Raw genomic sequence first — 25,677 nt, 5'->3', positions numbered from 1 at the left:
TCTTAACAAATCATTCTTTTTTCTGCTGGCTCTGTGTTTACACTGCAGGATGAGGCAGTGTTTGTGTATATGGTTGATTTTGTGTGGGTTATAGTGTATTTCTAGTGATTTTTAATTTATACTTTATGCAGACTTTCTACATATTCTTTTCTTCTTAATTGATTTCAAGACCAAGAACTAGCATCTGACATCAGGCAGTTATTGCTGGATGGTAGAAATACTGCTGTTGCTATGGCAATGGTCCTTTCGCTCTCCTCCTTCCTGACAATTTATCCTTACTGTCTTTTACTTTCCCAAATTTCATCAGTTGCTCTCCTTGTTTGTCTTGTTTTTGAAAACAATATATACTTATTTCAGTTTGCCCGTGTGGTTGTTATGAGTCTACCTCATACATGTAAACCCACGCAGGCACAACATGCGTCATGATGATTTAAGATGTTGATCTACGTGCCATCAACATGGAAACTGACATAAAATAACAACGCTAAATAAACTACCAACCAGCAATCAGAACAGAACGTACAGCAAATCACTGCCCACATGATTGCAAGCACACACTTCCTGCCATTGCCTCGCTGCCTGTCGGTGTGTCTCTCTACTCTCTGTTGGGGGAGCTGCAGCTCTTTGTTACACCTCCACCACAATAGAGTGTGTCTCCCCCAACTGCCATTACCCTCACTGCAGCAGCTGTAGTTAGTGGGCCTGGCACTTTCCTGCCACAGTTCGCTCGCTCCCACAATCCGCAATCCTGTTACACAGCAGCCACGCCGTGTGATGGGCTTACCATCAGCCGCTGTTTGCAAAGTTAATAGCCGCCATCAAAGTGGGAAGTGGCGATGTAATTCAATTTAACTCCGTCCTAATGCCTCATTTGAAAGGCCCCGTCCATGTGTGAACATTTCGAAGGTGTGTGTCACAGGTGGGGAAAAGTGTAGGAGAAGAGAGGCTGCAGCAGCAGACTGTTAATATTGGTAGATTACAGAGAAAAGCTTTCCATGTCAAATCTCAGAAGGTTATTCGAGATAACGATGGCTCCCATTTGACGAAAGCTAGAGAGAAAAAGGAGAATGCACTCTGCATTGTTTTCCATATAGGTGCCCTATTCTTAGAAAGTGGATGCTGTGAGAAATGTCTTGATGTCACAGCATTTTTACTTCCCTTTCTTCCTGCTTTTAAAAATCTACCCTACTGTGTGTTTCTTGCACTGTGCTAACAGTCAGTGGTATATGTATGCAACTGTGCATGAATGTTCATAGCTGTGTGGGCTGATTCCTAGCATGTCCCCGGGCAAAACACCTGACTTAATAAGGTTGGTCCAACCTCCAGCTGTCTCCTGTGTCAGTAGCCTCCCAGCTTGTCTGGCTTAGTTTATTCAGTTGTTACACGGTGGGCTTCCATGTGAATTTTTCATCCTTTCTTTTTTATAAGAGAAGCTTGACTGAACACACTTCAGTCCTTACAGGTCTCACCTGTTCACCGCAGGGAACTGGAAAGTGCTGCTTTATGTGCAGGGGAAGTCATACGGTGTCCACTGCCAGCGGTTTCACTTTAATCCTGCAACTCATTATCTATATTTGGAGATTTATGAGATATTATGTATGAAATTTCAGCCAAGTTCGGCCAACAGCCGAAAATGCAACAATATTTCATTTACAGAAGAAAATAAATCTGTTTTTTAATTGGTTTTGTTGTATTTATGATTAATTTATGAGGCTTTTTAAATGTAGTGATTAACATAAGCCTTATGTCAACTCAATTTCACAACTGGTTCCAGTACTGCACTGTGGTAACTCATTAGCCTCTGCACCTGCACTGGTTTCATTTACCATATGAACATTTTTTTTTAGAATAGCTGAAATGTGTGTTTTTGTGCCTTCTCATATAACCATCACCTGTAAATGCAACGTAACTGAAATTGAAAGTCTCTACATAAAAAATTCTTAAAAAAAACGTCACCAGGTCAGATATTTTGGAGCCTTCGTCATATAAACCAGTTAAATGCAAAGCAAAACCTCCAGGGAATTCACTATGCAAGTTAGTTGTGTAATAGCACACAAAGGTACACACGCACACATTGTCACACCTGTACACTCGTCGTTGCCCGGTGTCCTCTCCCAGCCATCTGGGCCATCCATCAGGCCTCCTGAGCAGGTATAATCCAGAGGGGAGTATCTTTTTACAAGAGTCCCATTAGTTTATGAGCCGTCTGCTCCGTGGCGCCATCACTTTGTCCTCTAGATGAGTTAGACCGTTCAGGACTCTCTCACAGCATTCAAGGTTTATAGGAGGGGAGCTTAACTTTTTAATAAACTGCATGATAAAGGTGTTTGTCCTTATTGTATTGTTTTTCTGACCTCAGCGGCAAAATAGCTTCAGACGACACCGGGACACCTGCAACCATGGCATTCACCTACTTTTTTTCCACCATTGCATTATTCTCCAAGGCATTCACGGGGATCACACAGGTGGCCCACATTGCAGCAGTGGAAAAGCTCTTGTGGGTGTTATGACTTTCCAGCGAAGCATACACTTCTTATTGCTGTATATAAAAGCAGGATATAAGCTGCCTGTGTTAAGGTTTAGGCTGCAGCACACGTGAAAACCTCCGTGTCTTGATTTTTGGATTTGCTGAGGTAGCTCCTGCTACAGAATCCAAACCTCCCCCCCCAGTTTTGGCAGGTGTGCCCGTGTGTTGCCGAGAACCGTGTGGTGTTTTGCCCCAGTGGTCGCGCTCCGTATGAATGATGCCTGAATAGTGCATGGCTCCGGCCCGCCAACCGTCTTCCCTCCTGCTCCCATCAGCTCCCCGCTCAGCCAGCACTGACTGACAGCGCTGCTCGCTGCCTTTTCTATTCTTCTTACCGACCTTTTATATAGAAGCGTGCACACTGGCAGGCGGACTGACTGACGGACAGACAAGTAGACGGGCGGACACGGACGAAGTGCAGGAGCGCACTATTGCGCGCACACACACTTACATTCACACTTATATACACACACTCTTACCCTCACTCCATTTAATGTTCTCTTAGACAACCACCTCATGTTGCTTGGGCTTGAGTTTCAGTCCACTTGGGAAGAAAACCTTTGCATGCATGATTCAAGTGGTAGCACTTGACTGTATATCCATATCCATAATAGAGCTGTCAATTATTCAATCGATGGGAAATGATCAGCAATTATTTTATTTCATAAATTATCTTAATTATGGCAAAAATACACTTTTTACAACTTCTTAAATGTCATTAATGATTGCATATTGAATATCTTTGAGTTCTGGACTGTTGGTCGAGTAAAACATGCAAGTTAAATGCATCACCTTGGGTTTTTATTGGAATGGCTTTTCTCTGTTTTCTGACATATTATAGATACGATGGTTAATCGGGTTAGGGTTTCAAAGCATCCATTGATCCCACATCCTCTCAGTGGGGTTGCACGTATAGTAGCAATAGGTTGCCATGGTTTCTCAACACCTGGCGCGGACCTTATTGACCCGGGCGACGTCCGAGCCGTAATGACTTTCGTATTCGATTCACTCGTGCCTGAGGTAGTCAGACAGCATCGAGGGTCTTGCCTAAGGGCCCTCTGGAGCCTTGTATAGCAGCTGTAAAGCAAAACAATGAAAACCATCTGTATCGACTGCTATTGATATTTCTACTAATCCGATCCATGCCTTAATGATACGATCTGAGCCCTGAGCTTCGTGATCCGTTGTACCCTTGACTAATGCGCTTTTTCAGAATTTGATCTGTTTTTAAATGTATACCATTCTGTTGAACTGGCTGCAAATTACTTTATTAGAGATGTCTGATTTAGATTGAGGTTTTCATACTTTTTTGTTATGTAGCCAAAATGGTAAAGAAAAGGTCTTGTGACCCACATGTAAGTGGTTCAAATCCCCATGTAGGCTCTGAGAATCTGCCCCCCCAGCAGGTAAAGTACAGTACAGTTGAGTTGGGCATTAACGAGGCACCCAACAGCAGCTCCGATGAAAGAAACATGAATGACTGCAGTAGGAAACTCCACATTGACTTAATCTGATGTGACCTTCCCTCGCTTCGGAACTACTATAAAGCAGCTGCTTTGTAATACTTTTACTTAATTGTGGCCGGTTAAATTAGTTGGAAAAAAAAACTACAAAGATGATATTTAGTTATATTTTGCCCTCTGAATGTTTCAACAGTCATTGAGCATTCATTACCTCTGAGGGTCCCACATCAGAGCAGCTGTTGTGGAGTGTTCAACAGAAGGTACATGGTGTCCTAATCACCCCCTGTGGTCCCCAGCTTAACTCCAGCCAAGACAAAGTGCACCCCTGTAAGTTCATGCATAATGGAATACAGTAGACGCACAGAAGAACGACTAGCAGCAGTTGCCCTTGAGTTGCACATTGCTGATGTTACAGGTGTTTTTTTTATAATGCCAGTAAGGAATATATAGCTTCCTGCAGGGTCAGGACCGTCTCTCCAGACCAATCCCCCTGAAGTCTGTGGTGCCTGCCTGCATGATAAACACCCACAATACTGATGACGCTAATTCCAAAGTATGTATATAATAATGTGATATTTTATTGGTCCCACAAGGGAAATTCTGTTTTCACCTGCCCCCGCTTGCACTTTTATATGTATGCTTTGAAATGATTGCCTGTGGGGTGTATTGACTGCAAATTGCTTTAATGAGTTGCCTCGACATTGTTTCTGTAGAGACCTGTTAAAGGAATGTCTTTACAGCTTCAATTAGTACGTTTTTTTAATGTTTTTTTTTTAAAGTTGTTCCAGATTGCTATGTTAGGGAGTGACAACTGTGTCAGCGAGAAATGGCTCGTTTGCATTATTAACTTTGCTCACCGAAACTGACGGGGACAGCCGGTCCCTCGTCGCCTCTGGGACAGTCGCAGAAACTTTTTCACCCACGTTGTGACAAGTGCCTGCTGAGCAAAAACAACAGATTAATTTTCAAAATGTCACGAAATGCCTTTAATTTATTCCAGCGGAGCGAAGGGCTTGGCTGTCTCATTCATAATGCACACGAGATGCCCTAGAGAGTCAGATAGGCTTTCCGCGAGATGAGCTGAGCTCACGCTAATGAAACGACATCTGCAATTTAGCCTGCATGTCAACTGTGCTCGCGTTGCCCTCGCTGTCACTGTGGGGACTGAAGAATAGGGGTGTAGACATATTTCCTGTTTGTGTTTGCATTGGAATAAAGCATCACCACAGAGTCAATTCCTATGATTGATTATGGATTACATATTTTCCTTTTATGAAGGTCTTCTCTCAACGCAGCATTGTTGCCAAGGACTAATTAAAATGTGCGAAAACTGCAAGAATAAACAATGCCCTTCATGCACTGCAGCAGTGCAGTGTCTCAGTACGAGCTGGGTCTATAGGGCATCTGGGCTCACATTGGGGTAACTGATTAGATTCTGCAGTGGTCCATCTCTCTGCTGGAGAGTATTTGGACGATTTTAAGGGGTAGAGGCTGTGTTTGCACTTCTGTGTATGATGTATAGGTCTAACGGGCACATCGGCTTGTTCCTCTGGCCACAGGGTGCCATGTAAATATTTGCTCCTTGACCTTTCTGCACACTTCTACCCACGCACGAACACGCCTCTTAGGTGCACACATTTCTATCCTGCAGTGTTTGACCAAAGGGGACCGGGCTTTCAGGAGATCGCTGCAGCATCAGGATGTAAAGACTATTAGCTAACTTGTGCCTCGCGTCCTTTCACCCCTCCTCTCTATAACCCCCCACAGAGAGATTAATGCCATGTGGGGGAAATATAACATAGTTTAATTAAGCCGGAGCCCACAAGATTCATGGACTCATTTCTTTGTCTGACAGTGCAAATGGAGGTTCAGAAGGTGCACGGCAAGAGGAGAGACACACTTGACTAGCTGTTAGGAGAGAAATGAATATAGAGGTGCACATAGTATAACGATTTCACCCTTAAAGTCTTGTACTTTTGTTGTAAGCGCCTTCTGCATAACCTCACTGCGGCTGTCCTGGTAGTCGAGGTAGATGTCATTCAGACATACAAACACACACACATGACTCACGGTGGCAGAGATTCAAAGCCGTTCAATCCATCTGGCAGTGTTGCAATGGGAAGCTGTGAAAGTTGATGAAAATTTGTCAAATGTATGCACATGTGCTTTGATATGACGTGCAGCAGTGGCAGTCGATTGCCGCATCTACTGAATTAGTCTTTCATGAACCTGCGAATAAAAAAAAGATGGACTCTAACGAACCACGCTGGGACTGGAAATGATTTCAGCATGGAGAAAGGACCACAGTGCCAATCAATCTAGCCCACGCTGCCATCAATATTGGACTCGACCAGGTCGGCAACATTAGGTGTTGTTTGACAAAGCTTTCTCCCCAATAAAAGAGAGTGCTCCAATTGATTTGAAATTCTATAATGGAATTTTATGAGAAGTTTAAAAATGGGCAAATCAATGACAAACGGAACCAATTTTAATATTCCATCATTCTTTGCCAACATTACCCACATTACAACTCCAAACATTGGCTAATGTAGCTCGAGCTGCTAGCCTCAAGCAGAGATAAGGAGCCGGCTACACAGGTCTGGTAAGTGCACCACTTTCAAAACCAATGCCAACAGATTTTTTTGTATTTTCAAACTAGTCTTCAGTCCCAGCTGATGTTTCTTAAAGTCAAGGATGCTTCCTTGGTAGGAAAGGTCCACTTCCAACAATCAGCAACTCTGGTTTGGTGGAAATAAAGCCTTAATTCTCCAAGTTAGACGTGGAAATATGCTGGCTCTAACCCACTGTTTCTCTCTGCAGTTGCCAGCCTCGGTGCTATTATTAGTTCACTGGAGCAGCCATTTAAATTAGGCCCTTGTAGATCTAATCTGAGTGAAGATGCAACAACTGGATTGGCAATTTGTCGCCTCAAATTTGTTCAGAAACCGATTTTGGCACACATGATGAAACAAATGAAAGTTTACAAGCATATTTCTCCAGTTTCCAAATCGAGGGTGACAGGAAATGCGTCGTGCGCATAGAACTGTGGGTAGGATACGCACACATGCATCCTTAAAAAGCTCCTGAACAAAGCACTCGGTTCTAAGTAGAACCCAAAGGAACCCCCTCATTGGAACAGTCCTTTGGTGGGTTTCGACGACGTAGCATCCTTTAAAATTCAGCCGTTGAAGGATCCTTCCTTGACTTTGAGACTCAAATGACATCACTTGATCTCTTTATTCTTTATTAGATTTCTGAATCCCCAAAGGCTTTATAGAACAGTTTCATAACACACAAATATTCCCAATGCATTTAAGCCTTCTTTGATGAGTAAAATTGATGGACTGACCCTTTAAGTGTCCCAAATTGCTAATCTCAGAAAACAAAAAATGTCTGTTTTCTGTCTGTGGATGAAATGATGTCAAATACACACACACTGCCTTCCACTTGTTGTGTTGTTGTGTCCTGAGGAGAGGGAATGGAAGGAGCAAAGAGGCGCGAAGAGAATCTGTGGAAAACCTGCAGCACCTCGGCAACTTTTATTGCCTTTGTCACGTCTAGAGAAGTTGTTTCACCTCTGCTTTTAAATACGACTCGCTGCTGCACAGGTAACCTTTTGGGTATTGGAAACCTTCGCATCCTGTGGTGCTCTGAGTCACTCCAAACCGACGGGGCCGTGCTTCTCACTAGATCACCGTATTGAATTTCTATATAATTAAAGTCACTGGGGACAAAGTAAGGGAGAAATCTTAAGTGGGAGATGCACAGGAACTATAGTGAATAAATAGAATCTCCCATCAGCTGAACAAGCTCTAATGTGTTTCACTCAATTTAGCCTGTGGACTTAGCCCGTTGCTGTTTAGCTGATTGTTATTTCCCATTCTGCTATCTGTCTCTGGCTTTCCGTTGCATTTGCCTTGAAGAACAGGCGAGGCAGAGTCATTTGGCAGCGTTAATCAATATCGTTCACTCCTTGCGAAGGGCTTATCAATTTCCAGCCTGTGCTTTGAATAAGATTCTAGGAAGAATTTGGCTTATTCATTAGGTACAGTTGTTTCTTCCCCCCCTCTTTTTACTTAGAAAGGTATATTAAAGCAGTGCCATTTCATTTGCACGGAAATCAATTTCCCCCTCGTCCTTTCACTCCCCGGAATGCAGGTAATACAAGTGGCACTGCAATTACAAGTGGAGAGATTTCCATTGCATTTTTATGTTTGCCTCAGGCTGGCTGCGGCAACTCATATTGCTGAATGCTGATGGGGGTTTTTTTTGTAGACTCGCAGGGGCCCGGGCAGAGGGAGACCTATCTGTGAATAATAGATGAGTAAATGTTAGCGAGAACTCATCCAGGAACACTTGCTTCTAAAGAAACACTGCGGAATAAACATCTCCATCTAAACATGTTACATCTTGAATATCCTTTGCTGCCTCGTCCTGACAGCCAAGGTCACACAGTGGTTTCACTTCAAGTTATTTAGATGGGAAATATCTATTGTGAAGAAGCTCAAAAGGAAGTCCCATGTGGGTTTGAATATCAGTCTACCTATGAACTGGATGGAAACAACATGGCATTAGTGAGCCGTGAGAAATAAACGTGTTACTGAAGTGTTACTGCTTTGCACAACGGCTTTAGCTTTTTATGAACAATAGCTCTTCTGGTGCAAGGAAATGACATCCTACACCTTTTTATTGTAGTCTAGCAATTATGTTCGATTCAGGAAAAAGTAGGTTGAAATAGAAGACGTGTTACTGAACACCACAAGACAACTTCCCGTCTCTGTTGATCCATACACCCACCTATCCTCTCATCTGTGAGTGTGTCTGTGTGTGTGTGTGTGTGTGTGTGTGTTAGAGAGAGATGGATATGGGTTGGATGTCTGTGTAGCAACTAACATTAAGCCATATTTTCTGGGTCTTCATGGACCCAAAGGGAACTATTCTCTGCCAATTTCAAAGTTCAATTTGCACTTCTCCAGATTTATTTTACATTATAGCCATGCCGGATCTCCCAGCCGGCCCGGGGAGAATCTAGTTAATAATCCACTTCTAACCCATGAGATGATTTCAAGTGAGAGTAAGAGAGAGGGAAGGTGGGAAGTTTGGACAGTAGGGACATGGTTGGCTGGCAGGTTTGTAGATTATTTGATTGAATGGTATTCAAGAGTCGCATACTAATCCAGTAATGGTATGATTTCTTTTAGGGGCTAAGTTTGTGTCGGGGTAAATGGTATTCTTTTATTGCTGTAATGCTGTAGTCATGTTGTCAGTATTTGGGTTTGCATGGAGTGAGGCTATTGGCCCCCACTTTACACACCTGGTACGATTTGGCGTTGTTTGGTATTGTTTCATTCTTTATCTGTGGTAAAAAAATCTTTAGAAGTGAAGTCAATAGAGCACGATTAATAGGATGGATAGATTTTTGAGGTTGAGGCCAGTATCAATATTTGAGATTCTCTCCACGGCTATATAATGCAGTGTCGTGCTGGCCGAGCCCAGGCAATGAGAGGACAATAAAACATCCAAAAGGAAAATAAGCATTTTTCTTTTACAAGGTAATTGTTAAAATATCCGTTGATATATCACCAACATTTTTGCAGAACAGGAGAACAATTTGAAGAAAAGTCTTGGCAGTGCTAAATGACAAACTAACTAAATTGCCTCAAATACATATTTTGCATTTCTGTACAAAATATGTACAATCTGTTGTCATGCAAATATTGGGGGATATTATTGGTGATATTGGCGGATATTGTTGGCTGATGTGTATGCTGCGGTCTGCAGATGAATTTAGAAAGTTTTAGTTTTTTCCTTATTATTACTGGAACACTTCAAAACACTTCAATATCGGAAAAGGAAGAATGTGGGGGGTTGGATTTAGACTGAGACGATCACTGCACATGGCTGCACCCAGCCAGACCTGCCGGACCAAACGCCATCCAAAGTGGAGTGGGCTGCCCCAGGAAGAGAGGGAGGAGAGCCGAGATGGAAGCTAATAAGACTTCAGGCTTACCCGGCGACGGGAGGTCGCCGACTGTTGTGCTCGCAGCTTTACAGAGACCTGGTTCCATCGTGGCATCTCGCAGGACTCCTGTGGGAAGCCTGACACTGTTTACATCGACGATGCTTCAACATAAAGTTGATGGACAAAGTTTTCCCATAGAATTGCTTTAGTTGTTGATGTTTGCAGTCCTTCTGATGCACAACAGGAATGCCCTGCTGCATCCTGGTGTTGCACAATAACGATAAATGAGCATTGAAGCCTCATAGGTGAATGTAAAATGTATTATAAATATTGTTGTTCTTTCTTTACAGAGGAGCTACGGAAACTCAGCTGGTCTGGAATCCCGCGACAGGTCCGACCAATAACGTGGAAGCTCCTATCGGTAAGTTTTATACACACACACACACACACACACACACACACACACACACACACACACACACGCTCTACGTATACGATGCACATTCAGATACCAGCAGGCACATCAAAACAAGCACTCATTATTTGTGTAAAACATAAAAAATACTTGCATACAAACACCCTTAAAGAGTGAAAACCCAGACACACACACACACACACACACACACACACACACACACACACACACACACACACACACACACACACACACACACACACACACACACACACACACACACACACTTACTGTCATGTTCTCTCCCAACCCCTCCCCTCTTTTTTTTTTTTTTTGATTTATGAAGACTGGTAACAGTCTTGCTTTTTTTCCAAACTTCAATAGGGAAAATTAATTGCGAGGCACAAATAATTTATTCATGAGACACGCGGTCTGTTTACTCATTAAGCCATTGTTGTGGTGTACAGCTTCTAGTCTGCAGAGAGAACTCGCTTTTTGAACGCCATGACTCTCCCATTAATTACTGCACAATAGCTAATGTGCCGCAGAAAAGATGTCATTAAAGGTGTGTGTGTGTGTGTGTGTTTGGTGGTGGGAGGTTACCAACTGGGTGCTTTAACCGTTAACGGCTGCTTCGTTTTGTTCCTCTGCCGAAGTGAAGGCTCATACCGGCGCATGAAGCTGCAACGCATCGGCTGCAGTGTAGGTAGCCAGGTAGAGCGGGGCGAAGGATGGGGAGGGATGTGTGTGTGTGTGTCTGGGTGATTAACTAATGTACCATAGATAACACCCCATTATGGTTTGTTCTAGTTTGTGTTTGTATATTATATAAATATATAAAGAGAAGACTGCAGTGAACATCGGGCTTGCAAGGCACAGCTGCTCTGCGGCCTGGATGAAGGATGGTTTGGCCGCCTGAAGGAGCATGAAGGGAATCAAAAGCAGAAAAAACACACAGTACAGAAAATATAGAAAATGATTAAATGATGGGGAAATGAAATTAATAATAGGGTTGTAAGTTAATGAGGAAAAGTTAATATTTTTGGAAATACAGTTAAGGAGCGAGTTTATATTTTTTTCTTTGCAGTCATGTCAAGTAGAATGTTACTCCGCAATTAAGGCAATTAAATAAAACTTTAATAACTCTAATAAAAACATAGTGGAGAGGAGTTGCTGATATTACCCTTATGTTACTCTTATGCATTTTTTCATTTTAGATTGAGAGGACAAAGTGGCGGTTGATGTTAAAGTTAGTTGGTGAGGTAGTCCAAGCAACCATGCAACCTTAGTTTCCAACCCAAGACCTTCCGTAAGCTTCAGCACCAGCTGGTGGGTTAGAGCTATATGGTGATAAAACAAACACAAACATTTATTTTTGTAAATGAAATAAAAATAGAACCTATTTCATCAGCACAGCGGGACAACACATGGCTGTGTTATCAGCACCACGGCTTCAGCTCTCGCCTTAGTGTTTAAAAATATTCACAACGCTGCGTCGAGGAAAAAGGAAGAGATTGATGAGAGTTCAGCTGGCTGTGTTTTAAAACGGCAGTTTCTTTGATAAGTCATGCACATCAAATCTTGAATAAAACATATTTAATTTGTGAGCCAGAGCCAGATCTGATTTAAAAGCCTTCTAAAGCCAGCCCTTTTTCTTAACTTTGACTTTTAACCCAACCGTTGTCCTTACACTGTTCAAGGCTGGGCCTCATTCTGTTATTGCTCAGTTTTTAATTCAACCTTTTTAGTTTGAAGCCCAATTTTGTCCTCTAAATTTCCCATTTAAGCTCAGAGGAAATACCTTGCTTAAATGCATGTTTTCTCGTTAAATATCTACCTTTTCTGGAATAAAAATGTCCTTACAATATGATGCCCACGAGCTGACCACTTTAGTGAGTTTGCTAATGTCCCAACATGATTCGATAATCTCCTCCCACTCCTTGCAGTGACCTTATGACCTCCCTGACCTGTGTTTTTACCTTTCTGGTGAACACTCCCTCCCTCTGCTGGCACGTGTGACGTGCTGGAATGATTTGCATTACAGTCTCATGACGGTTTCTGTAAACAGTCATGAAATTTTAATGTAGTTATTCATGTACATGTTCACGTGTTTGTGTTGCACAGCATGACTTTCAAACTAATGGCGTCTTTCATGCCTACACATGTTTTATTCTTCTATCGCCAGCTCACAGTATGAGTCCTTTTGTCCAAGCCCAGTATACAAGCTTCTTTATCCCTGTGTTGGAAGTGAAAATGGCCCTGGATTTCATTTGTTTATCCGTTTGTTTATGGAGGTACATTAGTGCATAGAAGGTTCAAGGTACATCCTCAAGGTAGCTTTGTCCTCGTAGGCTTGTTGAGCTTAAGCAGAAACTCTATGCACGATTTTACACCAACCAACGATGATAAACGACGGCACAAAAGAAAACAAGTTTAAAGAAGGATAAACAACATAACAGACATGATGCAAACTCAACAAATAGACGCCTGCTGCCGCTCAACTCAAGAGAACTCGGAAGAAATCAAACGTGAACAGCTTGAATTCTGTGGACGGGGTTTAGGCTTCTCCTGCTGTAGTCTCATCCGAATGCCATGAAGCCACGGATAATGTTTGTATTATTCTGTTTGATTTGCAACCCTATCTGGTTTGTTAAAAGCTGGTGCTTTGCTGTCCAACACGGTCGCCACATGCCTGTTTTTCTCTTTCATGGACGTGGACTGACTGGACATGATTGTAACAAGTTTCAATGCGGTATCACAGTATCTCCATTGAGAAAGTATATGTCCAGATGACTTTGATCAAATATAGGGGCATTTTGACTGCGTAAGCTTCACGATCCATATCTGAAGTTATCTCAACCCCACATTGCAAAAGCTTTTCAATACCTTTCTAGTGCCTCGTGCAGCGTGAATTATCCCAGGGTTAAATCCAAGGTTTGGATTATGGCGAAAAAGTGGGCACAGTGTCGAAAGCAATCATATCTTCTGAAGTGTCATAACACTTGACTGCCTTTCTCTGTCCTGTCTGTGGTATGATCCAGTGGAGAAATAGATAGGGAGGGATCAGGCCTTAAAAAAAAAATCTATTCTCAGTGTGACACATTCAGACTCACAGCCCACGCTTGTATTCCATAAACTTGGCAGAGGCACCTAATCAAACCTCACTCCAGTGGTGTCCCTTGAGCCCTTCTGCTCACCAGCATGCACCAACTTGTGATTTTTTTTTGTTTGTTTCTCCTCCCCACCAGCAGGCACGCTTCGAGCCATGCTCTTCTTTTACCCGACAAAGACGAGAAATGGGTTTAGAGCTTATTAATGCTTCCCCCAATGGCTCTATGTGCCACACAGAAACTGTATATAACTTTCTCAAACTGTTAGTACCCTGGGTGGAAATTAAAAAGCAGTCAAAAAGGCTGAGCTCCATCTACCTACCCCCATTTCCCACGAGCGAGAGGCTCCACAGGTTGCCCTCGGCTCCAAAAAAAACCCCACATCCAGTTGAACTTCCTATCATTTCAGAAATAATACCTTCTTATTTCATTTGTTTAAAGAGCACTTTGTCCGCGCCCGAAGTAGAATGGATAAATTAAATGGCCTTTTCTGCTTTTGTGAAAAGAATGTCAGCCTGTGGCAATATATACATTTGCTAATGGAGTGTGGCTGTTAAATGTGAAGTGGTGAGAGGGCAGAAAACTAACTGGCTGTGGAATTATCGATGGAAACTAAAGGGTTGTGTGAGATGTATCGGGGGAGAGGCGGCGGCAGGGACAGATCTGGATATTATGATGTTTAACGGTCACCTCACAACAGCACACATAATTATTTCGCCTGAGAGAAAGGAGCAATGATTAGTTTTTTTTTCTCTACACGAGGCAGACTCGTGATGAACTGCACAATCTTAAGAGGCCTCTCGCACCTCGGCGAGAACATTTCTCTGTTTGTGCACTTCAAATGAGAATTGCAGATCCACTGTCATCTCTCAATATTAACTACCAAGACCTGAGCAAAGTGCTTTTTGTAGACGGATCCAGGAAAAGATGTTGTCTTTGTGTCCCTCTGCAGGTTGCAGGTTAAAACCGTTAGCTCCGTCAGCATTGTTTCCATTGTTTGGAAGGCAGCTAACAGTGCTAACAGCTCAAACACTACAAAAAGCCACCATATCCTGGTGAATATGTCTGCCATATTTGTTGTGTTGCCTGAGCTGGTTTATGGTACCCTTGTGTACCACATCAATGGGCTTTTCGTTTTTCATATTACTCATGGGGGAAGACGAAATGTTTCCACGCTGGTCACTTCAGGGGCTCGGGAGGATTTTCCTCTTCTGGTCTTTCTCTTTGACTCCGACAGAGCCGTGGCCTCTCGGCAAGTGCAGCTGCAGGTTACCGCTAAGCTACATGGGGTCGTCATTGAAAAGTTTCTCCTCGGATATGAGGAGAAAGTAGACAGGTGACTAAGTTTATTCATCAATTCCCCCTCTAAATTTAGAAGCTTTTTGCCGGATGTAAGTGCAAACACCTAGAGACACGGCGACAGGAGCGTTTTTAGAAAAAAGTCTTAGCTAAGTTTAAGGTGTTTAACATTTGCCGTGACCGCAGTGGGACAGTTTATTTCCAGTCCAGAAGAATGTGTGCCTGCTAAGTAGAAATCAATTAAGATTGCCTTAAGTCTTAAAAAACAAATTTTCTTTAAATTCCCCAAATGGATTCCCCAAGCATATTCCCCCCCCCCCGTTTTATTTTAACATAGAGCTCAGTGAAGTGGAGGCTCCATTAGAGGGATGGAAGGACCGAGGAGTAGATTGATGCAAGCAAGAATGAAGAGATGAGGTTTATGTGGACGGATGAACGGAGGCAGGAGGAAGCACTGTGCTGCCGCATTTTGTACCACTGGCAGGTCATGCAGAGCCATCACACATTTATGCTTCACTCTGTTAAAAAAAATAAATGTAACTCCACTCAGCCTTTTTAACCAGTAGACCACAAATAAAATGTAAATTAGTCACTCAGGTTCAAGCAAGTACACTTGGTAAACTTTAATGCGCTTCACTGTGAAATATACTCAGTTATTTTAATTCTCTATTTAAAAAAAAAGAAAGGCACGACAGCATCCTAACTTCCTTTAAACATTATGGTTAAAAAATGACACGCTTATTTTAAAGCGCTGCTAATCTGAAGAAAACAGACTTAGATTAACACGTGGGCACGTTTTTAAATATTTCATTTTTCCCCCAGATCATCATTTATCATCCGGCGATAAAGAGTAGTAATAACATAAAACAACACTGCAAAGTGTGTGTGTGACACAGATTGTGTCCTCTTTATAGTCTTCAAATCCCTGGCGCGTGTGTCCTATCGAGCAGTAACGCAGCTGCAGTGTGATTGACCTCCACTAAACTGTCCATTAACCTTCAACACGCACATGCTCTCCTCTCCCTCATTTGGCAGAGTGCGCATCACGCCGGGGCCCACTGTTTTTCTATCCGGCCTGTTGTGATTCATGTTAGTGTGTGTGTGTGTGTGTGTGTGTGCACATGCATGCTCGTGTGTGTTTGCATATGGAGCCGTGGACTTTTTTTGTGCAGACAGAGACCTTAGCTGGTAGGCTGCCTGTCTGGTAGGCGGGACAGGAAGTGAGGTGTGTTTTTTTGGGGGGTGAGTGACTAGGGATACTGAGCTCAGGTACTCGTTAAAATAATCCGATACACACAACACCACTAGGGCGACGTGGCGTTGACTTCCCGTTAGTTGAGCCCAATTAGCCGCCCAGCTGCAACAATAACCCGATACACAAACATGTTAAATCCACCGTTCATCGCCAGCTGCAGTGTATGTGCTCAACAGTCTAGTGAGTCTCCACCACATGCATTCATTTAGCTGTGAAGTTGTCAGCTGTGTGTCCGCTGCTAGAATCCGTCAGCAAGGCATTCTGGGTACAGTTTATTAGTCGTGGATAAATGCCACACCTCCTTCAGGAGGAGATACAAGCTAAGTTCCCGTGTGTTGTTGTCAGGCAGCTCCAGTGAGCCCAAAGTTAGCAACAACTCTTAAGGTGGACTGACCCTTAAGGTGGAGCAGTGCCATACTTCTTTACTTGACAAACTGCTCCTCTGAGTCTTACTTAATTTTTTTTTCTGTTTTTAATTATTTTCTCCAACTGTTTCACTGGCTAAACAGTTAATTATTATCACACCTGCTGCAAACTCTGCTCTGTTCGTATCAGGAAAAGACAATTGAATATCACAACGGCATCATGTTGTATTTCTTGTCGGAAAGTGAGGCTTATGTGATGGTTTTAATGTTGGTATCATCATCAAGTACTGACATGTAAATACTTGTACACCGCCTGAAAACAAGCAATATCAGTGCTTGACTGAGAAAACAACAGATAAAGAGAATGAGACACATTTTGAAGGTTTTATTAAATGAGAGAAAAGATTAATGGGCTGACAGGGGATGTGGAATATTCAAATATCTTTAGACACATCCGAGTACGTGGGACTATTTTGTTTGGAGTATGCATATTTTTCAGAATTCAAGAGTGTGGTACATATTATCCAGGTGTTTGTTTATGCAACAAATAAACCCTGAGACTATGCAGGCTTCCCTCTGGGCTTTGTCTAAGTAAAACAAAATGACTTGTTGTTTTTTTTTTTTTTGCCACTCTTATTGATTTTCCTCTAGACAGTTGTCCAAAATTGATACTTTGTGTGTGTTCATGCTGGGTTTTTTTTTTCTTGATATGCTTGCTGGCGTGTTACCAAAAAGTGTCAGCCTGCTTTAATCCAAACACAACCAAAGGCAGAGTCGCAACAAAGACAGAGATGCACATAGATAACAAACACACATATCGTACCCACACAGTCATTATCAGCCTTTTTGAGGCCTGTTATGTTTCCCGGTCGAGCCTGATGTGCAGACTGTCTTTGTTGGTGCAGACGATGAGTTTAGCTTGATGGCCGCTCCACTAAAGCCAATCCAAAACACAGTTTCTCTCAGATGTGACTGAAAAGCTGCCAAATGCCTTCTTAGAAAGAAAAATATGCTTGGTTTAAATTGAAAGACATTACAGTTTAGCTTATGTTTCTTTGCATAGCAAAAATATGTGAGGGACGGACATAGTGATGAAGAGACTGGAGCGTCTGTCGGCTAAAACTTTTCCTCTGAACTCTTTGAAATGTGGACATGGAAGTTTAGTCTTGACCTTTTGCAGCTGTCAGCCACATTTAGCAAATGGCCTTGCTTTAAAAGTCATATTCCTTCCCAGTCCTTTTCAGCTAATGTAGCTGGCTCAGGCGTCCTCATGAGACTTCAGCATGGCAGGTCTCTGCAGGTCAGCATGCAGAAACGGAAAGAGGAAGATCTCAAATTGAATGATGCAGAGAGAAAATAAGCCAAAAAACAGTAATGCAGTTTCTCTACATTGTTGTTTAGAGTTGTAGCTGTAGTTTACCTGAAGTTTACATCTTTAAATGGTGTATTTGTTCAACCAACTGTCTGTAACCCAAATATATTTACTGTATTATTATTATTATAAAACACTAAGGAAAATCAGTATTCCTACTTGAAAAGCTGGAGCCAGAGAATCTTGGCATCTTAAAAAACAAAATGACCCAAAGTATCGACGAGCCGTTGCAGCTCTAATTTCAGGAACACACCCAACCGTTCACATTGTGTTAAATATTGATTCAGTGGCAGATACTACAAGTTACTGACATTACACACCGTTTAGTTTGAAAGGCCCCTGAAGACTTGTCTGCCGGTGTTATTTATCTTTAACTCCTAAAGTAATACAGTGCCAAACATATCCACTCGTGCAAATGACGATATAAAACAAGTAAAAATAGGTTTGACAGCTTCACATTCCAGCTTTTTACCACACGGAAATGTTTTTTTTTGGAGCCAACAGTCATGTTTGAGTTGTGTTTTGAAGAATTTAACTGTGTGAATATTTCAGAGCCTGTGGTCCCTGCTTTCGCTTTTAATAGACTTTTTAAGATTTGTTGTTCAGTTTGGAGTTGACTTTCTCCTCATTGCGTAAGCCTTACTGCACAGGGAGGATACACACTTTCACACACTGGCAAACTGTCTGATGAACACACACACACACACACATACACACACACACACAGAGAAAGGTATCTCCCTGAAGAGGCAGAAAGGATTTGGTCAAGCAGCAGAAGGTTTTTCTCTGCAAAGCGAAGTGTGTCATTTACACACTGAGTAATCCCAGGCGGCGGCGGTGGAGTTCGCTTCGAGATTGAACTTGGCCGACACACTTTGAGCAAGCTTTTAGAACGAGAGGCTCATTAAATAGTCCATGCAGACAGACAAATAATTACCGATACACAACATGTGATGCCGTTCGGTTTCAGACGCAGAGAAGACGGATTCACTGAATATCTATGCAGCTGAATTAATGAGTCCCATGTGGGACGGCATGCTTGTCTCAAATAGACAGGTATATTAGTTTGGAGACTGTTACCAGTTACTTACTTCCATTTTTATGGGCCTTTACTTGAATCATTACAATGTTTAAGGCTTGGTAAATTATTCAAATTAAAAAATGAATAATGATAAATAACTAATAGAAACAAAATACTAACTTTATTTGATATTGCACATTTAATAAGAGTTTGCGAAGTTCTTTGACGAGCGAAGCAAGGGCAAGATAAAAGGCAACATGCAAAAAGTGAGCCAAACGTAAACACAACTAAGTGGCTAACAGCTGGTGGTTAGCTTGGCTTCAGACTGGAAACAAGAGGACACACAACCAGTAAGGTAACGAAATCCATCTGTCCAATCAGCACCTCTAAAGCTCACTAATTAACACATCATTCCTCGGTTCTTTTACTCCGTCCAGAACTCTGAAGATGTAAAAAGAACTATTCTTCGTCTTTAATCATGATTTTTTTCCCCATAATCCTGAGCTCCTGTGATTTATCGTTAATTAATATCTCAACCTCTTTTTGCTCTTTTTTTAGGGTTACTTACCAGCTAACGCAGAAAGAAGAGAGAGCGTCCTACAGAGGAAGAGACAAGAATATTTTGGCTTCATTCAGCAATACTATGACTCCCGCAATGACGAACACCACCAGGACACGTACAGACAGGTATATCACGGCTTCTGTTTTTAATCACTTCTTCTTTTTTTTTAAACCTGTCTGAATCCCAGAGTTTGAAGGACTGAATGAAAACTACAAAAGCTTCCATTTTTCGATTACAAGAACAGCTTCCTGTCACTAATGTTTTCCCCTCGGCAGATGGCGGTATGTAAGAGAAGTGTGTGTTTTGACAGGATTACTGGAGCCGCTTCCCTGTCTCTGTCCCCCTCGTGTACTCGTAGGTCTGTTTGTCTGTTTGTCTGGGTTCCTGTCTGTGGTGACACGGAGGGAGTGCGGTCGAGCCCCGAGCCTCCGAGAGCTGCTTTAAATGAACGCTTTTCTTTGGCTTTGAAAATGATATCTACTTTTACTGTCTTGTTTATCCGTCTCTATCTTTCTCTCTCCCCCCCCCCACCACACACTCGACTACTTCCCAGTCATTTCAAGCCCATAAGAAACATCAAAGTGGGCTGTCGATAGCAAAAACACACTTCCCATATTCCGTCCAAATTCCCATTGATTTCCTCTGCTCTGTGCCAGAAAACTGGCATACTTTATTTTGATGACTGTTTGGATCGCGTCTTGATGCCTCTTTTTCTGCCAAATTCAGCTTGTTCCAACACTGCTTGTGTTGACAGACTGAGCCATGATTTAAAGTATTTTTTTTTTCTTCTGTGTGTGATTATGTGTTTTTGCACATATGTCTCTTTGGCACTCAAATCGCACATGGCAGTCGGTTTGTATGCGTTTCCCTTAGTGTATATATCCTGTTTAAGTGTGGATATGTTTGCATGCATTACATGTACCTGTACGTCTTATGTCCGTGTGTTTTCTCTTATTAGATGGTCCATCAGCCAGCGTACAGCTCTCCATCTGTCCCCCGTAGTTAGTGTCTCTTCTTGGGTCCGTCCATCTGTCTCTTTTATATTCCTGTTTATGTCGTTGGTAACTTGCCCAAACAGCTTGTGTGTGTATGTGTTTATGCATATGGATATAGCCATTGTAGAAGTCCCAGCTTGCACGGCAAGCTTTTTGAAGTGCTGCTGCTGTTTTGTTCAGTCTCAAGAGAAAGTGTCTAGCTTCTTTTTTTAGGCCATCAGAAGATACACTAGCAGTGTGTGTGTGTGTGTGTGTGTTTGAAACAACTGATTGAGTTCTACTGTACGGCGGCATCAAACAACGTTTGACCAGTAGGGTGCAAAATATTTCATAAATACTCATTAAAAACACTCATAGGAGCTTGTTTTAATATGGGCTTATCATGTTGTTGCTATACTTGCAAACCACCTAAATCCTTCTTCTGGCCACCTGTCCATTTTAAAGCTTATTTTCCAGACTAGATATTTTTAAGTCCTTCTGCTGCTCACTTATTCACTTTGACATTGTGTCCTTGCAGATTTTGTACTGTTAGCTTGTGTGATTTTGTGAGCTGGCAGTAGCTTTTATATGGGATAGTTTATACCTTATAGGCCACAACGGGGCAGGATGCCGCCTTTCAAGGCTTGTTGATTTCCAGAGTGATGAGCAGTACGAGCATTACAAAGTGTGTACATTCACCGACACCTACAGAAGAATAACACAGAAATCTGCCCCCTTACCACCCATTGTGACTAACTGCATGGGTGTGTACTTGAGTAAGAAGGGAAGAATCTTACAGCCGGCCAGAACGGGTTTAATTGCAGAATGTTGTGAGCAGCTACATGGCGGGGGACTTCTACAGTGGAACTCATTGTGTAACTGTGTGTATGTCTAACATCGTTTTCTCCAATGTCGCTGTCAGATCCAAATAGACATTCCTAGGATGAGTCCAGAGTCATTGGTGCTGCAGCCAAAGGTGACCGAGGTAAGGTGGACGGAGCAGACCGGACTGTGATTACAGCACAATGTCCCAGTCCTGTCCGTAACAAGCCGCACTCTCTCAAAAATAAAAAGCCGGCCCCGCCTCGTCTGCTCTGGACTATTTCAGCTGGCTTGGCTCCAGCCGCTGTCCTGCACTCGTCTGGCTCCCTTCTGATGAATCTGTCTACCTGTCGTGTTGTTCATCTGCCGGGGCCAGACACTCTGAAATGGTGTGAACGTGGTCCCTCGACAAGCCCAAAATCTACTCCCACGCACATAGTATCGCACACTTGCATTCAAGACCAGCGGCGCTATCCATTTCAGATCATCGAAGCCCCCCCCCTTGTCTGCCTTCAATCGAGGACACCAAATCCACTAACTGTTGCTGTGTCTGTGTCTCCGTCTGTGATGCCCGGATCTGTGCTAACTGCCCGTTGCTTCAGTGTTTGTCTTTTTTTTTTTCTCTCTTTCTCTCTCTGCAGATTCACATTGACATACCGAGAACTAATCCTCTTATTCCTCTCTTTCAACAAGCTTCTGTCCAAGAGGTGAGATCACCCCCCTCCCCCCCAAATCTCCTGCTGCACACACCATCACCTCACCTAGCAGGGTTTTCTCCCCCTGGTAACGTCATATTGTAGGGGAATAGTGACAAGTGACACTAAGAATTGAATATGAAATCCATCTATCAGTCCATTAGCTGTCACTGGGAGGGGGGGAGGGGGGGTGCAGGTCACCACGCTACTGAATAAGAAATCATAAAGACTCGAATGGATGAAAACTGCCTAGTAGTTTGAAACGGGAAAACCCTCGCTGCAGCACACTGCATGTTCTGGCATGTGCACACACACACACACACACACACACACACACACACACACACACACACACACACACACACACACACACACACACACACACACACACACACACACACACACACACACACTAAGATAACGTATATAGACGGATAACAAGCTGCAGTCATGCATGTGATCAGAACCACACAATCTCTCACCCTGCATAGTTAGCATTCTAGTACGTCTTACTTTGTTACTCCTACTGAACAAAGCATTTCTTGTTACAGAGTGTTTTTTTAGGGGATATAAGAACTAATTATCCCAAAACCCTGTTACGCATAGTGTTTAATAAAACAACCATCAGCGGTAGTTAGGGGCACATTAGGGAAAACACACACGGCGAGGCATACATCACTGAAATCCTTGCCTACTAAATCAGTGTTAGCTGCTTTAAATAACAGTAACTTATATATACTTGTAAATGTGGTGGAAGTCACTTTTTTTTGTTTGTTTCCTCAGCGGTGTGAGAAGTTGGCCGGCGCTGGCTTAAGGGACTATCAGTGCAGCTTAACACGAAATTAACTTGATTCCCTTCGTTTATAAGAGGTCACGTTTATCTTATTATTACGGTGCTTCTGGGAGGTCCCGTCATACACACACACACAACCACCACAGGCCCTGAAAAGCCAGATAGAAAAACCCTATAATGAGGTGCAGGCTAATGATGTGGCTAGGGCTCTGGACTGCTCTGTGCATTACACCTACACAGAGGTATCCTGGATACAGACCGGAAAAATTACACTGTGTCCCAGACAGCGGCTTCTTCTGTTGCCTCCGTCTTGTACAAGATAAAACTACGAGAGGGAAAGTAGGGAGGGGAATCAGATCACACAAGGGGGATGTATGGGATGTATTAATACTGTACATGTACTCTGTATTTACCTCCTTTCCCCCTCCCTGTCATTACCACCCCCCCCCTTCTTTGAGTGCAAAATAAAAGGCACCAAATATATTCAAGCAGCTTGCATCCTGTTTATTTTTGAATGCAAAAAGACTTAAAAAGGTGTTTTTTTTTTCATGTGGTTATGCTTGCTGCGGCGCCACCTGAAAATCACCTCTGCTTCAGTTCATTTACTTGTTTGTTGCCCCCCCCCCCCCCTCCTCTATCCATTCTCCCTTGGAGAGATTTTGTGGAGATGGAAGTCTGTTCCATATCAGTCAGAGAGGGATATTGAAGCATTTCTGCGGTGATGCCCTAAGTGGTGTCTTAAGTGTTTCTTCTTGTTTTGGAGAACAACGCAATCTTCAAGAGAAAAGTTGCTAATCAGCAATTACAAGTTCCCAAAGTGAAGAGAAAACATTACGTTTCGCCCCAAAAATTGTGATTAGAGGCTGTAAGAGCAGGATTTATCACCGTCTGAAATCCTTCTGTCACTGATGCTTTTTCAATGGAAGGTGTTGATGGATACATTGGATGTATGAGCGATTGAGCCTGTGATCTATTTAGACAGTAGGATCATCTTTTAAGCCTCTAACTCATCCTGAAGTTTTTTTTCCACTTTGTGTCAGATGTCAGTGAAGAGTTCTTTGACTTGGCGTCTTTTTTTTTTCGCCCGCTGCATCAATTTCCTCTCTGCCTCTTGAGATTACCCGTATCAGGGTCCTAGGGGTCTGGAACTAATTTGATGGAGCCATAGCGTTGTGACACAGGAGACACAGAGGAAGCTGATTTCCTGTCCTCTGAATGCATCAGGGTTATGAGGAGAATATGAAATTAATATGACTTTCACATAATTTTGTGGGAATGAAGTTTGCTGTTGAGGACCGCTCGAACTCTGTTTAAACCTGCAGAAAGTGTTGTGTGGTCGGCCTTTGAAGAAGCAGCTTCTCTGCGTATTCTCATCTTTGCCGATCGTATATATATATATATATATATCGGGTGCTGGTGGAGTTATATGTGTGTGTGTGCAGGGCGGGCTTCACTCGAAGCGGTTCGGCGTGTAGGTGCCAACGTGAAATATGCATGTCAGCTTTTGAGGTTGCACAAAAAGAGAGTCCCATTACCCACTCCGCCTGCGAGCAGCAGCACCTCGCCATGTTTGATAGATGGGGCTTTGATACGGAGAGAGGAGCTGTGAGGTGTGGAGGCAGGTAAAGGGATTCGAGGAGAAAGGCGTATAGACGGGGGGGGGGGGGGAATGCCGGGGAGAGTTGAATCTCACCAATCTCTCTTTTGCTATTTTAACATTGATTGAATTACTTTAAATAGAAAATGAGAAGCTTTGCACACGGCCTCCGTGAAACAATGAGCTATGAGGTTATTTAGAAAGTGACAGAAACATGACAGATCTCCCGACAAATAAGAGAGCACCCGATGGGCGTGGTACGGTGAGGTGTTTGCGTATTTTTTTTTTAGGGGGGGAATCCATTTGAGCTCCAAACGAGCTGAACATCAAGCCTCGTCTAATTCTCCGCGGCTGACAGCATTAAACAGCCACCTTTAACGAAGATGGAAGTGTTTGCCTTGCAAATTATTGAGACAGAGGAGACGGACTCCGAGGGGAAGAGACACACAAACTTAAAAGACCAACACCAAAGCAGGCAATAGAGTTCAAAGTGAGATTTTCTTTTTCCTTTAGTGCACGGGGGAAAAAAATGAAGTTGAGAAAGAAAAGAGCGAGGTGATGCTGTGTGTTGGAAGAAGAGGGAAAAGAAATGGCTCATCTCAAATTTGGGCCGGGCTTGAATGTTGTCGTGATGCCCATAATCCAGGTTCTTGCTTGAGTAGTTTTTAATTTGGACGGTCAAAACAACAGCAGAAGAGTTGTATGTGACACTCAACACAGCAGACAATAACTGCCAGGATAAATAAAGACGAAATCCCCAAAGTACCTTTAATGAGAGTAGAGGTGGAATTAAAAGAAAAACACAATTTAAAGCAAGGGTTTTTCATTCAAATCACTTCTAGCAATTATGTGATATTTATATTTCTAAGTAATGTTTTTGATGCATTTTCTCATTGAAGTCGATATTAATTACTCTCAGAGCCGTTGTTAAAACATTTGCCACCGAAGGCGTCCTGTTGAGTTTTCTTGTAAACAAACAAAAGTCGTGTGTTCTTTTCAATTTAAATGCTTTTCCTTCCTCGTAAAACATTTGCAAAAATATTTGGCATATTTAATTTACATTCCCTAGCTTGTCCATAGGCCTAGTTAATGTGGCAAAACATCGAGGAATATACATCATACACTCCATGTCTGTGATCAGCTAATATCTAGAAAAGTCACACTTTAAACCAAATCGATACCAGCTCAGAAATCCACATCCACTTTGTCTGTATTGTTCCTGCCAGACTCCCTCAGCAAGCAATGCTGTGTGGCCACTCAGCTGCTTTCCTCCTCACTGTCTCGGCATGCTTCACATCGTTGTGATTTCCACCACTGCTCTCACACACGCCGCTCACTTCCTGAAACGTACCCTCCCACGATCAAAGCTCGTCACGCTAACGAGCCGGCTGTTTGGCAGGCATGATTCTCACTCTATAGAATAATAGCTATTTAAGGCTACATGC

The 25,677-nt window shown here is 42.8% G+C and overlaps 1 protein-coding gene across 2 annotated transcripts in view; it reads left to right on the top strand.

Moving 5' to 3' along the window:
• Positions 1 to 25,677, top strand: part of tbc1d22a (TBC1 domain family, member 22a) — a 100,943-nt gene that overhangs the window by 10,095 nt on the left and 65,171 nt on the right. The window contains exons 6-8 of one of the 2 annotated variants that reach the window (XM_084038727.1): positions 10,303 to 10,373; positions 19,348 to 19,476; positions 21,789 to 21,854. In XM_084038727.1, coding sequence (XP_083894853.1) covers positions 10,303 to 10,373; positions 19,348 to 19,476; positions 21,789 to 21,854 — 266 coding nt within the window. Of the gene's footprint in view, positions 1 to 10,302; positions 10,374 to 19,347; positions 19,477 to 21,247; positions 21,311 to 21,788; positions 21,855 to 25,677 lie in introns of both variants that reach the window. The other variant, XM_084038728.1, reaches the window with a different exon arrangement.

The sequence above is a fragment of the Eutrigla gurnardus genome (assembly GCF_963514095.1).
Source record: "Eutrigla gurnardus genome assembly, chromosome: 21".
NCBI classification, from domain to species: Eukaryota; Metazoa; Chordata; class Actinopteri; order Perciformes; family Triglidae; genus Eutrigla; species Eutrigla gurnardus.
The sequence above is the reverse complement of the archived record's forward strand: the minus strand, read 5'-3'. Positions and strand labels throughout refer to the sequence as shown.